This window comes from Rana temporaria, chromosome 13, assembly GCF_905171775.1.
Source record: "Rana temporaria chromosome 13, aRanTem1.1, whole genome shotgun sequence".
Taxonomy (NCBI): Eukaryota; Metazoa; Chordata; class Amphibia; order Anura; family Ranidae; genus Rana; species Rana temporaria.
This window is the reverse complement of record NC_053501.1, coordinates 116,992,398-117,004,730: the sequence shown is the minus strand read 5'-3', so window position 1 is coordinate 117,004,730 and position 12,333 is coordinate 116,992,398. Positions and strand designations below refer to the sequence as shown.

At 41.0% G+C, this 12,333-nt stretch overlaps 1 protein-coding gene across 2 annotated transcripts in view; it reads right to left on the bottom strand.

Moving 5' to 3' along the window:
- Positions 1–12,333, bottom strand: part of ANKRD35 (ankyrin repeat domain 35) — a 69,138-nt gene that overhangs the window by 36,380 nt on the left and 20,425 nt on the right. Inside the window, exon 1 of one of the 2 annotated variants that reach the window (XM_040332389.1) lies at positions 6,756–6,961. The exons of the other annotated variant lie outside the window; for it this stretch is intronic. Within the exon in view, the coding sequence (XP_040188323.1) occupies positions 6,756–6,794 (39 nt within the window). The 5' untranslated portion in view covers positions 6,795–6,961. Of the gene's footprint in view, positions 1–6,755; positions 6,962–12,333 lie in introns of those variants that run through there. 2 annotated transcript variants of the gene reach the window in all.

The window sequence follows — 12,333 nt, the reverse complement described above, 5'->3', positions numbered from 1 at the left end:
TAAAAACCTTAGACAGCCCAACCTAGTTTGATTTGCTGAAATTTGCCTTCTGGTCAGGTACGTGTTCACCAAATGGTGAGTTTTACCACCAATGTTGGGCACCTTCACCTTCTGTGATCTGAGGTCAGAACAAGATGAGTTTATTGGTTTCTGAGTAACCCAGAAATCTCTTCTAAAGAAATCGGCCAATGGTCAGATCAAAAATTTTACCAAAATGTTTGTTTAGAACTCAATGTCTGAAATACAAATCAGCTTATTGGTTTCTGAGAAATTCCTTCTAAAAATATCGGCTAATGGTTAGATCAAAAATTTGACTTTTTTTTTAAAACTCAAACGTCTGATACAAATCGGCTTATTGGTTTAGTATACCTTCTTAAAATAATGGTCACTGGTCATATCAAAAATTTTACCCAAATTTTTAAAACTCAAACGTCTTATACAACTTATTGGTTTCTGCGAAATCCAGACAAGCCCGCAAAACTCAAACGTCTGATACAAACCAACTTGTTTCTGAGAAATCCAGAAATTCCTTCTAAAAATATCAGCCAATGGTCAGAAATTCCTTCTAAAAATATCAACCAATGACCATATCAAAAATTTTACCCAAATTTTTAAAACTCAAACGTCTGATACAAATCAACTTATTGGTTTCTAAAAACAAAATCCAGAAATCCCTTCTAAAAAAAAATCGACCATTGGTCAGATGGAAAATGTTACCCAAATATTTAAAATTCAACGTCTGATACAAATCAGCTTATTGGTTTCTGAGAAATCCAGAAATTCCTTCTAAAAATATCGGCCAATGGTTATATCAAAAATTTGACTCCATGTCTGATACAAATCAGCTTATTGGTTTAGTATTCCTTCTTAAAATAATTGGTCAATGGTCACATAAAAAATTTTACCCAAATTTTTAAAACTCAAACATCTGATACAAACCAACTTATTGGTTTTTGAAAAATATCAGCCAATGGCCAGATCAAAAATGTTACCAAAGTTTTTAAAACTAAAACGTTTGATACACATCAACTTATTGGTTTCTAAAAAAAAATCTAGAAATCCCTTCTAAAAAAAATCAGCCAATGGTCAGATTAAATATTTTACCAAAATTTTTGAAACTCAACATCGGATACAAATCAGCTTATTGGTTTCTGAGAAATCCAGAAAAGTCTTTTAAAAATATCGGCCAATGGTCAGATTAAAAATGTTGAAATTTTTTTAAAACTCAATGGCCCAGATTCTCAGAAGAGATACGATGGCGTATCTCCAGATACGCCGTCGTATTTCTGCGTTGCGCGGTCGTATCTATGGACCTGATTCTTAGAATCAGTTACGCATAGATTTCCCGTAGATCCGACTGGCGTAACTGTGTTACACCGTCGGATCGTAACTGCATATTTACGCTGGCCGCTAGGTGGCGCTTCCGTCGAATTCCACGTCGAGAATGCAAATTAGCTAGATACGCGAATTCCCGAACGTACGCCCGGCCGACGCAGTAAAGTTAGGCCGTTCACGTTAGGCTTTTCCCGGCGTATAGTTGCCCCTGCTATATGGTGGCATAAGTGCGGCGAAACAATGTTAAGTATGGCCGTCGTTCCCGCGTCAAAATTTGAAAAAGTTACGTCATTTGCGTAAGTCGTCCGTGAATGGGGCTGGACGTCATTTACCTTCACGTCGAAACCAATGACGTCCTTACGGCGTACTTTGGAGCAATGCACACTGGGAAATTCCACGGACGGCGCATGCGCCGTTCGGGAAAAACGTCAATCACGTCGGGTCACAGCACATTTACATAAAACACGCCCCCCTGATCCAAATTTGAATTAGGCGGGCTTAGGCCGGCCGATTTACGCTATGCCGCCGCAACTTACGGAGCAAGTGCTTTGAGAATACAGCACTTGCCCGTCTAAGTTGCGGCGGCGTAACGTAAATCGGATACGTTACGCCGCTGCAGAGATACGCCGCTGGACGAGAATCTGGTCCAATGTGTTATACAAATCGGCTTATTGCTTTAGTATTCTTTCTTAAAATATCGGTCAATGGTCATATCAAAAATTTTACCCAAATTTTTTAAACTCAAACGTCAGATACAAAACAACTTATTGGTTTCTGAGAAATCCAAAAATTCCTTATAAAAAAAATTGTCCAATGTTCAGAAATTCCTTCTAAAAATATCAACCAATGACCAGATCAACAATTTTACCAAAATTTTTAAAACTCAAACATCTGATACAAAACAAATTTTAGTTTCTGAGAAATCTAGAAATTCCTTCTAAAAGTATCGGCCAATGGTCAGAAATTCCTTCTCAAAATATCAGCCAATGGTCAGAAATTCCTTCTAAAAATATCAACCAATGACCAAATCCCAAATTTTACCCAAATTTTTAAAACTCAAACGTCTGATACAAATCCCACGCAGAGACAAGAAGTTCAGCTTTTTTTTTCCCCCCCACAAGGCGGATTTTGGTAGTGATGGAAGGTACGATGCTTGCCGTGACTCGCAACAGAAACGGCAACCGGTTTTTCCAGTTGTAAAGTCTTCTCGTTCCGTTAAATTGCCCAGACACCTTTTTTATAATCCGTCACACCTCCAGGATAAGCCGTAGTGACCCCGATTTTTTTTTTTATTTTAATTATTATTATTTAAATGACTATTTTTGTTCATAACTGGATCAGCTGGAATTCCTTCCGTCAACACAGGAGTGTTCATCATTCGCAAACCAACAAGTTCTGACACTTTTTCCGCCCTGATTATTCAACTCGGAAAATGCTGAAGGCTTCTCGGCGAGATCTCTCCCTTTTAAACTCTCCAATTATCGGGAGAGCCGCGGTTTGTAATTACCGCCAAACCAAAGACGAGAGCATTAAAGGACGAGATTTTTACAGACTTGTTATAAAATATTAATGACTTGGATGAGATACAAACATGGGAGCCGTTACCCAAGTCTACGACGTTCCATGCAATTGTGATGGTCACCAGACATTGGCTTAGGAGACCCCCACAGGTCAAAGGAGTCTAAAAAACAGATAAGAGGTCACAGTGACATCATCACTCTCCAGATATAAGATATAATATACAGGAGTGACATCACCGCTCTCCAGATATAAGATATATTATACAGGAGTGATATCATGACTGTAAGTTGGCACTCTATGGTTGTAGGTCCTCCAAGCAGTGGTGCAGCAGCTGGACTGCCCCTCCCCCATTGTACACACAGCTGTCAGTCATTATAGGACTGATTAGAGAGCTCAGTCCCGGTGATGACAGTCCTGACTCTCTCCTCTCTTGGGATCGGGTTTGTAGTTTTGTTTCTCTTGTGTATTCTGTATTAGTAACCAATAACTGCCGACCGCTGAGCAAACATTCCCCGCCGACCGCGGCCGGCCTGTCACGCCAACTTCTCAGGAATACTCTGAGTTCCTACCGCCGGCCACGCACACAACAAACAATTCAACCTCCATATATATCCAGGAGTACAGTGTCCGGGTCCAGGGGCCCCAAGTGTCAGGGTGTCATTGTTCTGGATCCCCCAAGTGTCAGGGTGTCATTGTTCTGGGACCCCCAAGTGTCAGGGTGTCATTGTTCTGGGACCCCCAAGTGTCAGGGTGTCATTGTTCTGGACCCCCAAGTGTCGGGGTGTCATTGTTCTGGGGCCCCCAAGTGTCAGGGTGTCATTGTTCTGGGGCCCCCAAGTGTCAGGGTGTCATTGTTCTGGGACCCCCAAGTGTCAGGGTATCATTGTTCTGGGACCCCCAAGTGTCAGGGTATCATTGTTCTGGGACCCCCAAGTGTCAGGGTGTCATTGTTCTGGATCCCCAAGTGTCAGGGTGTCATTGTTCTGGGACCCCCAAGAGTCAGGGTGTCATTGTTCTGGGACCCCCAAGTGTCAGGGTGTCATTGTTCTGGACCCCCAAGTGTCAGGGTGTCATTGTTCTGGGACCCCCAAGTGTCAGTGTGTCATTGTTCTGGATCCCCAAGTGTCAGGGTGTCATTGTTCTGGGACCCCCAAGTGTCAGGGTGTCATTGTTCTGGGACCCCAAGTGTCAGGGTGTCATTGTTCTGGGGACCCCCAAGTGTCAGGGTGTCATTGTTCTGGACCCCCCAGTGTCAGGGTGTCATTGTTCTGGGACCCCCAAGTGTCAGGGTGTCATTGTTCTGGGACCCCCAAGTGTCAGGGTGTCATTGTTCTGGACCCCCAAGTGTCAGGGTGTCATTGTTCTGGACCCCCAAGTGTCAGGGTGTCATTGTTCTGGGACCCCCAAGTGTCAGGGTGTCATTGTTCTGGGACCCCCAAGTGTCAGGGTGTCATTGTTCTGGATCCCCAAGTGTCAGGGTGTCATTGTTCTGGGACCCCCAAGTGTCAGGGTGTCATTGTTCTGGGACCCCCAAGTGTCAGGGTGTCATTGTTCTGGACCCCCAAGGGTCAGGGTGTCATTGTTCTGGGACCCCCAAGTGTCAGGGTGTCATTGTTCTGGGGCCCCGGGTCTCAGGGTGTCCTTGTTCTGGGACCCCCAAGTGTCAGGGTGTCATTGTTCTGGGACCCCCAAGTGTCAGGGTGTCATTGTTCTGGGTCCCCCAAGTGTCAGGGTGTCATTGTTCTGGATCCCCCAAGTGTCAGGGTGTCATTGTTCTGGACCCCCAAGTGTCAGGGTGTCATTGTTCTGGGGCCCCGGGTCTCAGGGTGTCGTTGTTCTGGGACCCCCAAGTGTCAGGGTGTCATTGTTCTGGGACCCCCAAGTGTCAGGGTGTCATTGTTCTGGACCCCCAAGTGTCAGGGTGTCATTGTTCTGGGACCCCCAAGTGTCAGGGTGTCATTGTTCTGGACCCCCAAGTGTCAGGATGTCATTGTTCTGGACCCCCAAGTGTCAGTGTGTCATTGTTCTGGACCCCCAAGTGTCAGGGTGTCATTGTTCTGGGACCCCCAAGTGTCAGGGTGTCATTGTTCTGGGACCCCCAAGTGTCAGGGTGTCATTGTTCTGGGACCCCCAAGTGTCAGGGTGTCATTGTTCTGGGTCCCCCAAGTGTCAGGGTGTCATTGTTCTGGATCCCCCAAGTGTCAGGGTGTCATTGTTCTGGATCCCCCAAGTGTCAGTGTGTCATTGTTCTGGGACCCCCAAGTGTCAGGGTGTCATTGTTCTGGCCCCCGGGTCTCAGGGTGTCATTGTTCTGGGACCCCCAAGTGTCAGGGTGTCATTGTTCTGGGACCCCCAAGTGTCAGGGTGTCATTGTTCTGGGACCCCCAAGTGTCAGGGTGTCATTGTTCTGGCCCCCGGGTCTCAGGGTGTCATTGTTCTGGGACCCCCAAGTGTCAGGGTGTCATTGTTCTGGATCCCCCAAGTGTCAGGGTGTCATTGTTCTGGGACCCCCAAGTGTCAGGGTGTCATTGTTCTGGGACCCCCAAGTGTCAGGGTGTCATTGTTCTGGCCCCCGGGTCTCAGGGTGTCATTGTTCTGGGACCCCCAAGTGTCAGGGTGTCATTGTTCTGGACCCCCAAGTGTCAGGGTGTCATTGTTCTGGGACCACCAAGTGTCAGGGTGTCATTGTTCTGGGACCACCAAGTGTCAGGGTGTCATTGTTCTGGGACCCCCAAGTGTCAGGGTGTCATTGTTCTGGGACCCCAAGTGTCAGGGTGTCATTGTTCTGGGACCCCAAGTGTCAGGGTGTCATTGTTCTGGACCCCCAAGTGTCAGGGTGTCATTGTTCTGGGACCCCCAAGTGTCAGGGTGTCATTGTTCTGGACCCCCAAGTGTCAGGGTGTCATTGTTCTGGGTCCCCCAAGTGTCAGTGTGTCATTGTTCTGGGACCCCCAAGTGTCAGGGTGTCATTGTTCTGGCCCCCGGGTCTCAGGGTGTCATTGTTCTGGGACCCCCAAGTGTCAGGGTGTCATTGTTCTGGGACCCCCAAGTGTCAGGGTGTCATTGTTCTGGGACCCCCAAGTGTCAGGGTGTCATTGTTCTGGCCCCCGGGTCTCAGGGTGTCATTGTTCTGGGACCCCCAAGTGTCAGGGTGTCATTGTTCTGGATCCCCCAAGTGTCAGGGTGTCATTGTTCTGGGACCCCAAGTGTCAGGGTGTCATTGTTCTGGGACCACCAAGTGTCAGGGTGTCATTGTTCTGGGACCCCCAAGTGTCAGGGTGTCATTGTTCTGGGACCCCAAGTGTCAGGGTGTCATTGTTCTGGGACCCCAAGTGTCAGGGTGTCATTGTTCTGGACCCCCAAGTGTCAGGGTGTCATTGTTCTGGGACCCCCAAGTGTCAGGGTGTCATTGTTCTGGACCCCCAAGTGTCAGGGTGTCATTGTTCTGGGACCCCCAAGTGTCAGGGTGTCATTGTTCTGGGACCCCAAGTGTCAGGGTGTCATTGTTCTGGGACCCCAAGTGTCAGGGTGTCATTGTTCTGGACCCCCAAGTGTCAGGGTGTCATTGTTCTGGGACCCCCAAGTGTCAGGGTGTCATTGTTCTGGACCCCCAAGTGTCAGGGTGTCATTGTTCTGGGACCCCCGGGTCTCAGGGTGTCATTGTTCTGGGACCCCCGGGTCTCAGGGTGTCTCTAATCTATGATAATTTCTATCACACAATATAAAATAAACTCCGGCAGAATCTGGTGATCCGGTTACCCCCGAACCCCCCCTCCCCCGCCCCCCATCACCAAACCTTTCCACCTCTCTCTCCGGCACCGATCCCCGGACTCCGGCACAGAACTGGTTAACCCAAAAATACTTTACGGAGTGGTTTGCGGCGGCTCCATCATACGTACAGGAAACTGCGAGGAGGAACACGAGAAGATTTTCTTCATCCTGGGACGGTGGGGGTCCGGCGGCGGCGGCGGGGGGGGCTACGCTCTCATGGTGGCTCCGGTGACACCGAGCCGAGTGACACAGATAGCAGAGCGATCACACAGAGCATGGGATGCCTCCCAGGGATATTATGGGTGTCACCAGACTGGATGCCGAGCCGCCCTCCTGCTGCAATGGGAGAAAGCAGTCAGCCGCTTAACACCTCGAGTGCCGCGCCGCCTCCATTTAAAGGGCCGGCGAACGCCGATCTCCTTCGTATTTCATGGCAGGATTTTTTTTTTCCCCCAATGCCAGTTACATTTTTTTATTTTCTAGACGATGACGGGAAATCCAAAATGTTACAGTTGTCACCAGAACAGGAATAGAGTGGAAATCTTCCAATGGGGGACACCTTTTTTCCCCAGTTTGTTCTCACTTCCTGTTGTGTCTACAGGACAGGAAGTGAAGGGAAATCTCCTCCCAGCTGGACTAAAACATTAACCAGCATGAGGTTTAACCCTTTAACTGAAAACATAAACACGCGGCGGGGGGTGGGGGCTTATAAGTCCAGCCGGGATTTACTGCGACTTCCAACTGTGAAAATGACAGGTCCTCTTTTCCGGGAGCGGCTCATGTATTTGGTTTATTGATGGGTATTTAATTAGATATGGAAAAAAAATGGAAAGGATTTATTTAATATTGTAATTTGTACCGAAAATATTTTATAAATAAAATCAAATGTAAAAAAAAAAAAAAAAAAAAAAAAAAATTTTATTAATAAAATAAAAAAAAGTCTTCAAAAAAAAGTTTTTAAATTACCTTTTTTATTTATACATAAAATAAAAAAGTTTTTTTTTTCAGATTTTATGAAATGTTTTTCCAATAATGATTTTTTTTTTTTTATTCAGGTTTTTATTTCTGTTAAATTTAATTTTTTTAAAATGTAGATTTTATTGATGACATTGTGTTCTAATAATAGCATTCATTTTTTTCCAATTTTATTTTATTTATTTAAAATTTATATTTAAGATTTTATGTATGAAAATAGTTTTTCTGATGATGGCTTTTTTTTGCATTCAGATTTTATTAACAAAAATGTTTTTTTTTTATTTAGATTTATTTTGTTTACGATTTTTTTCCGATTTAATGAGATTTTTTTTTTTAATTCAAAACTTATTTATTTAAACATTTTTTTTATGGAAGTTTTTTACGATAAATACTTTATTTTAATTTAGATTTTATTTAGGATTTTTTTTCCGATTTAATGATACATTAAAATTTAGATTTGATTAAATTTTTTCTGATTTAATGACATTTTGTTTTCATTTTTTTTTTTTATTCAAAACGTATTTATTTAAACATTTTTTTTATGGAATTTTTTTACGATAATTACTTTTATTTTAATTTAGATTTTATTTAGGATTTTTTTTCCGATTTAATGACACATTACAATTAAGATTTGATTACATTTTTTTCTGATTTAATTACGTTTTTGTTTTTTCATTTTTTTTTTATTCAAAACGTATTTATTTAAACATTTTTTTTATGGAAGTTTTTTACGATAATTACTTTTATTTTAATTTAGATTTTATTTAGGATTTTTTTTTTTGATTGAATGACACATTTCTTTTTTCAATTTTTCTTAATTCAAATTGTATTTATTAAAAACAATCCATTTGTTTTCATTTTAGATTTCATTTCTTTTTTTTCTGATTTAACTTTTTTATAAAATTTTTATTTTTTAATTGCGATTTTATTTATAAAATGTGTTTTTCTGGACAAATTACAATATTAAATCCTTTCGTTACATATCTTATTTTATACCCGGTGATGTCGTCATTCCTGCGTCTCTGTGCTTCTCTATGCAATGCAGGCAGATCGTGGCTGATGGGAGGGGCCGGCAGGGGGCTGTTCATGAAAACATCACAGCCCCCCGAACCTAAAGAGCCCTCAGCCCTGATGCAAGCAGTGGGAGGAGTTATGCAAATTATGTTAAAAGTTATTATAAAATGCCTTGGTGGGTGTCGGGAGTGGGAGGGGCCTAGGCCCCTCCCACTCCCTACACCCACCAAGGCATTTTATAATAATTTTTAACAGAATTTGCATAACCCCTCCCACTGCCTGCTGTATTTGCATAGGTAACGCCCACATGTAGGCTCTGTCTTGCTGCAGCTTCTAATGCACATTGTGAGAAGCTCGCAGTGTGCAGTGAAATCAGAGGAAGTCATTTCAGTCCAGGGGGAGGAGCCTGTGTACTTGCGCCAGACTGAAGGGGAGGCCGGAGGTCAGCTGTGATTGGAGGGAATAATAATTCGATGATTAGTAACCGATCCGGAAACAGAAGTTCCGTGGAAAGAAGATGATTGATACAAAGTTTCGCAAGCCCCGCCTTCCTTAGAAACTTTGTATCGCTCTCCGGATCTGTTACTAAGTGTCGCCTCCGACTCCGCCTATCATCAACTTGCTGACTCCGCCTCCTCCGAAACGTTTTATTTACAGGTAAAACCCGTATTTTATTTTTTTTTGCTAGAAAATTACTTATTAAAATTAAATGAAATCTTAAATATTTTTTTATAGCAGAATAAAATGTGGAATAAAATGGCGATTGTTGCAATTTTTTTATGTCACACTGCGCAGCGGGTTTTCAAACACTTTTTTGGGGGATTTTTTTTTTTTTTATGTAAAAAAAAAAAAAAAAAAAAACAATATATAACCCAATTTTTTGATAAAATGTGAAAGATGATGTTGCGCCGAGTAAATAGACACCTAACACGTCACGCTTTAAAATTGCGCATGTTGGTAAAATGGCGACAAACTTCAGTATCTAAAGATCTCCATAGATGACGCTTTAAAAAACCCAAAACGTTTATATTTGTTATTTTCATGAGGGCACTTTCATTTTTTTTTTTTTTTTAACACTGGGGTAGAGTTATGTAGCTGCGCTTTAGCTTACGGTGGACGCAGCGTATCGTATTTACGCTACGCCGCCGCAACTTACAGGAGCAAGTGCAGTATTCAGAAAGCACTTGCTCCGTAAGTTGCGGCGGCGTAGCGTAAATGGGGCCGGCGTAAGCGCGCGTAATTCAAATGTGGAAGGGGGTGGCGTGTTTTATGTAAATTTATGATGACGTGACGTGATGCGCCGTCCCTGTACATATCCCAGTGTGCATTGCTTCCATGTACGGCGCAACGACGTATTGGTTTTGACGTGAACGTAAATTACGTCCAGCCCTATTCGCGAACGACTTACGCAAACGACGTAAATAATTCAAATTTCGAAGCGGGAACGACGTCCATACTTAACATTGGCTGCGCCTCCTAATAGCAGGAGCAACGTTACGCAGAAAAAGCCTTTACGCAAACAACGTAAAAAAACTACCGCCGGGCGCACGTACGTTTGTGAATCGGCGTATCTAGGTAATTTGCATATTCTACGCCGAAAACAACAGAAGCGCCCCTAGCGGCCAACGTAATATTGCACACAATTCTACGCCGCCGCAATCAAGTTACGCAGATTTTTAATTATGGCGGCGTATCTGGAGATACGCCGCCGTAAAAGGTACGTGAATCTACCCCTCGGTCTCTTTTTTAATTACATTTTTATATATATATTTTTTTTTTATTGCGGCCACTTTCATTTTTTTCATATTATTATTATTATTATTTTTTTTAATTTTTTTTACACTGTCCGCTTTTAATGAGGGCACTTTTTCGCTGTCCTTTTTTAATACATTTTTTTTTTTCATCACTTTTATTCCCTTGTGATAGAAAATAAAAATGGTTTACTTTTTCCCTAGACCGGAAGTGAGGTCATAGCGTCGCTCCAGATCATAGAGGTGGTCGGAGATGATCTGGTCACCTCTATGGCCTAAAATATATATAATAAAAGGATAATAAAAAATAAATGGTTTACTTTTGGTCATGAAAAAAAAAAATGGCCTAAAATATAAAATATATATATATTTCATAATAAAATGATGATGATATTATTACTTTTTTATGTATTTTTGTTTTTTTGTTTAAAAAACAAAAAATAGATTACTTTTGCCCTAGACGGAAGTGAGGTCATAGCGTTGCTCCAGTCCTCCTAGATCATAGAGGTGATCAGAGACAAGCTGGTCTCTGGTCTCCTCTATGCCCAGCTGTGCAAACCGTTGTTTTTTTATTTTTTTGGTGGGAAAGGGTCACCGACGCAGGAAGTGAGAAGAAATCTCCCCAGTGGGGACACGGCTATAATGCTTTTTTTTCTTATAGCATTCATTTTTTCCCAATTCTATTCTATTTTATTTATTATTTTATTTATTTAAAGAAGAAAAATTAGCAATTTAGATTTTATGCATGAAAATAGTTTTTTCTGATAATGGCTTTTTTTTGCATTCAGATTTTATTAACAAAAATGTTTTTTTTTATTTAGATTTATTTTGTTTACGATTTTTTTCCGATTTAATGACATTTTTGTTTTTTAATTTTTTTGTATTCAAAATGTATTATTTTTAATATTAGATTTTAGTTACGCATTTATTTTTTCAATTTAATGACATTATTATTACAAATTTTTTCGATTTTATTTATGATTTTTTTTCCGATTTAATTACATTTTTGCTTTTCTATTAGTTACGATTTGTTTTTCGATTTAAAGACACATTAAAATTTAGATTTGATTACATTTTTTCTGATTTAATTACGTTTTTGTTTTCATTTTTTTTTTTATTCAAAACTTATTTATTTAAACATTTTTTTTTATGGAAGTTTTTTTTTTTACGATAATTACTTTATTTTAATTTAGATTTTATTTATGATTTATTTTTTTTGATTTAATGAAATTTTTGCTTTCTAAAAGTTACGATTTTTTTTCCGATTTAATGACACATTAAAATTTAGATTTGATTACATTTTTTCTGATTTAATTACGTTTTTGTTTTTAATTATGTTTGTTTTTTCATTTTTTTTTTATTCAAAACGTATTTATTTAAACATTTTTTTTATGGAAGTTTTTTACGATAATTACTTTTATTTTAATTTAGATTTTATTTAGGATTTTTTTTTCTGATTGAATGACACATTTCTTTTTTAAATTTTTCTTAATTCAAATACTTAACATTGGCTGCGCCTCCTAATAGCAGGAGCAACGTTACGCCGAAAAAGCCTTTACGTAAAAAATGTAAAAAAACTACCGCCGGGCGCACGTACGTTTGTGAATCGGCGTATCTAGGTAATTTGCATATTCTACGCCGAAAACAACGGAAGCGCCCCCTAGCGGCCAACGTAATATTGCACACAATTCTACGCCGCCGCATTCAAGTTACGTCGGCGGAGGAAGCCTATTTTTTTAGCGTATCTGCCTTTGAGAATCGGCGTAACGATACGCGGGCGCGGATTTCAAATTATGGCGGCGTATCTGGAGATACGCCGCCGTAAAAGGTACGTGAATCTACCCCTCGGTCTCTTTTTTAATTACATTTTTATATATATATATTTTTTTTTATTGCGGCCACTTTCATTTTTTTCATATTATTATTATTTTTTTTATTTTTTTTACACTGTCCGCTTTTAATGAGG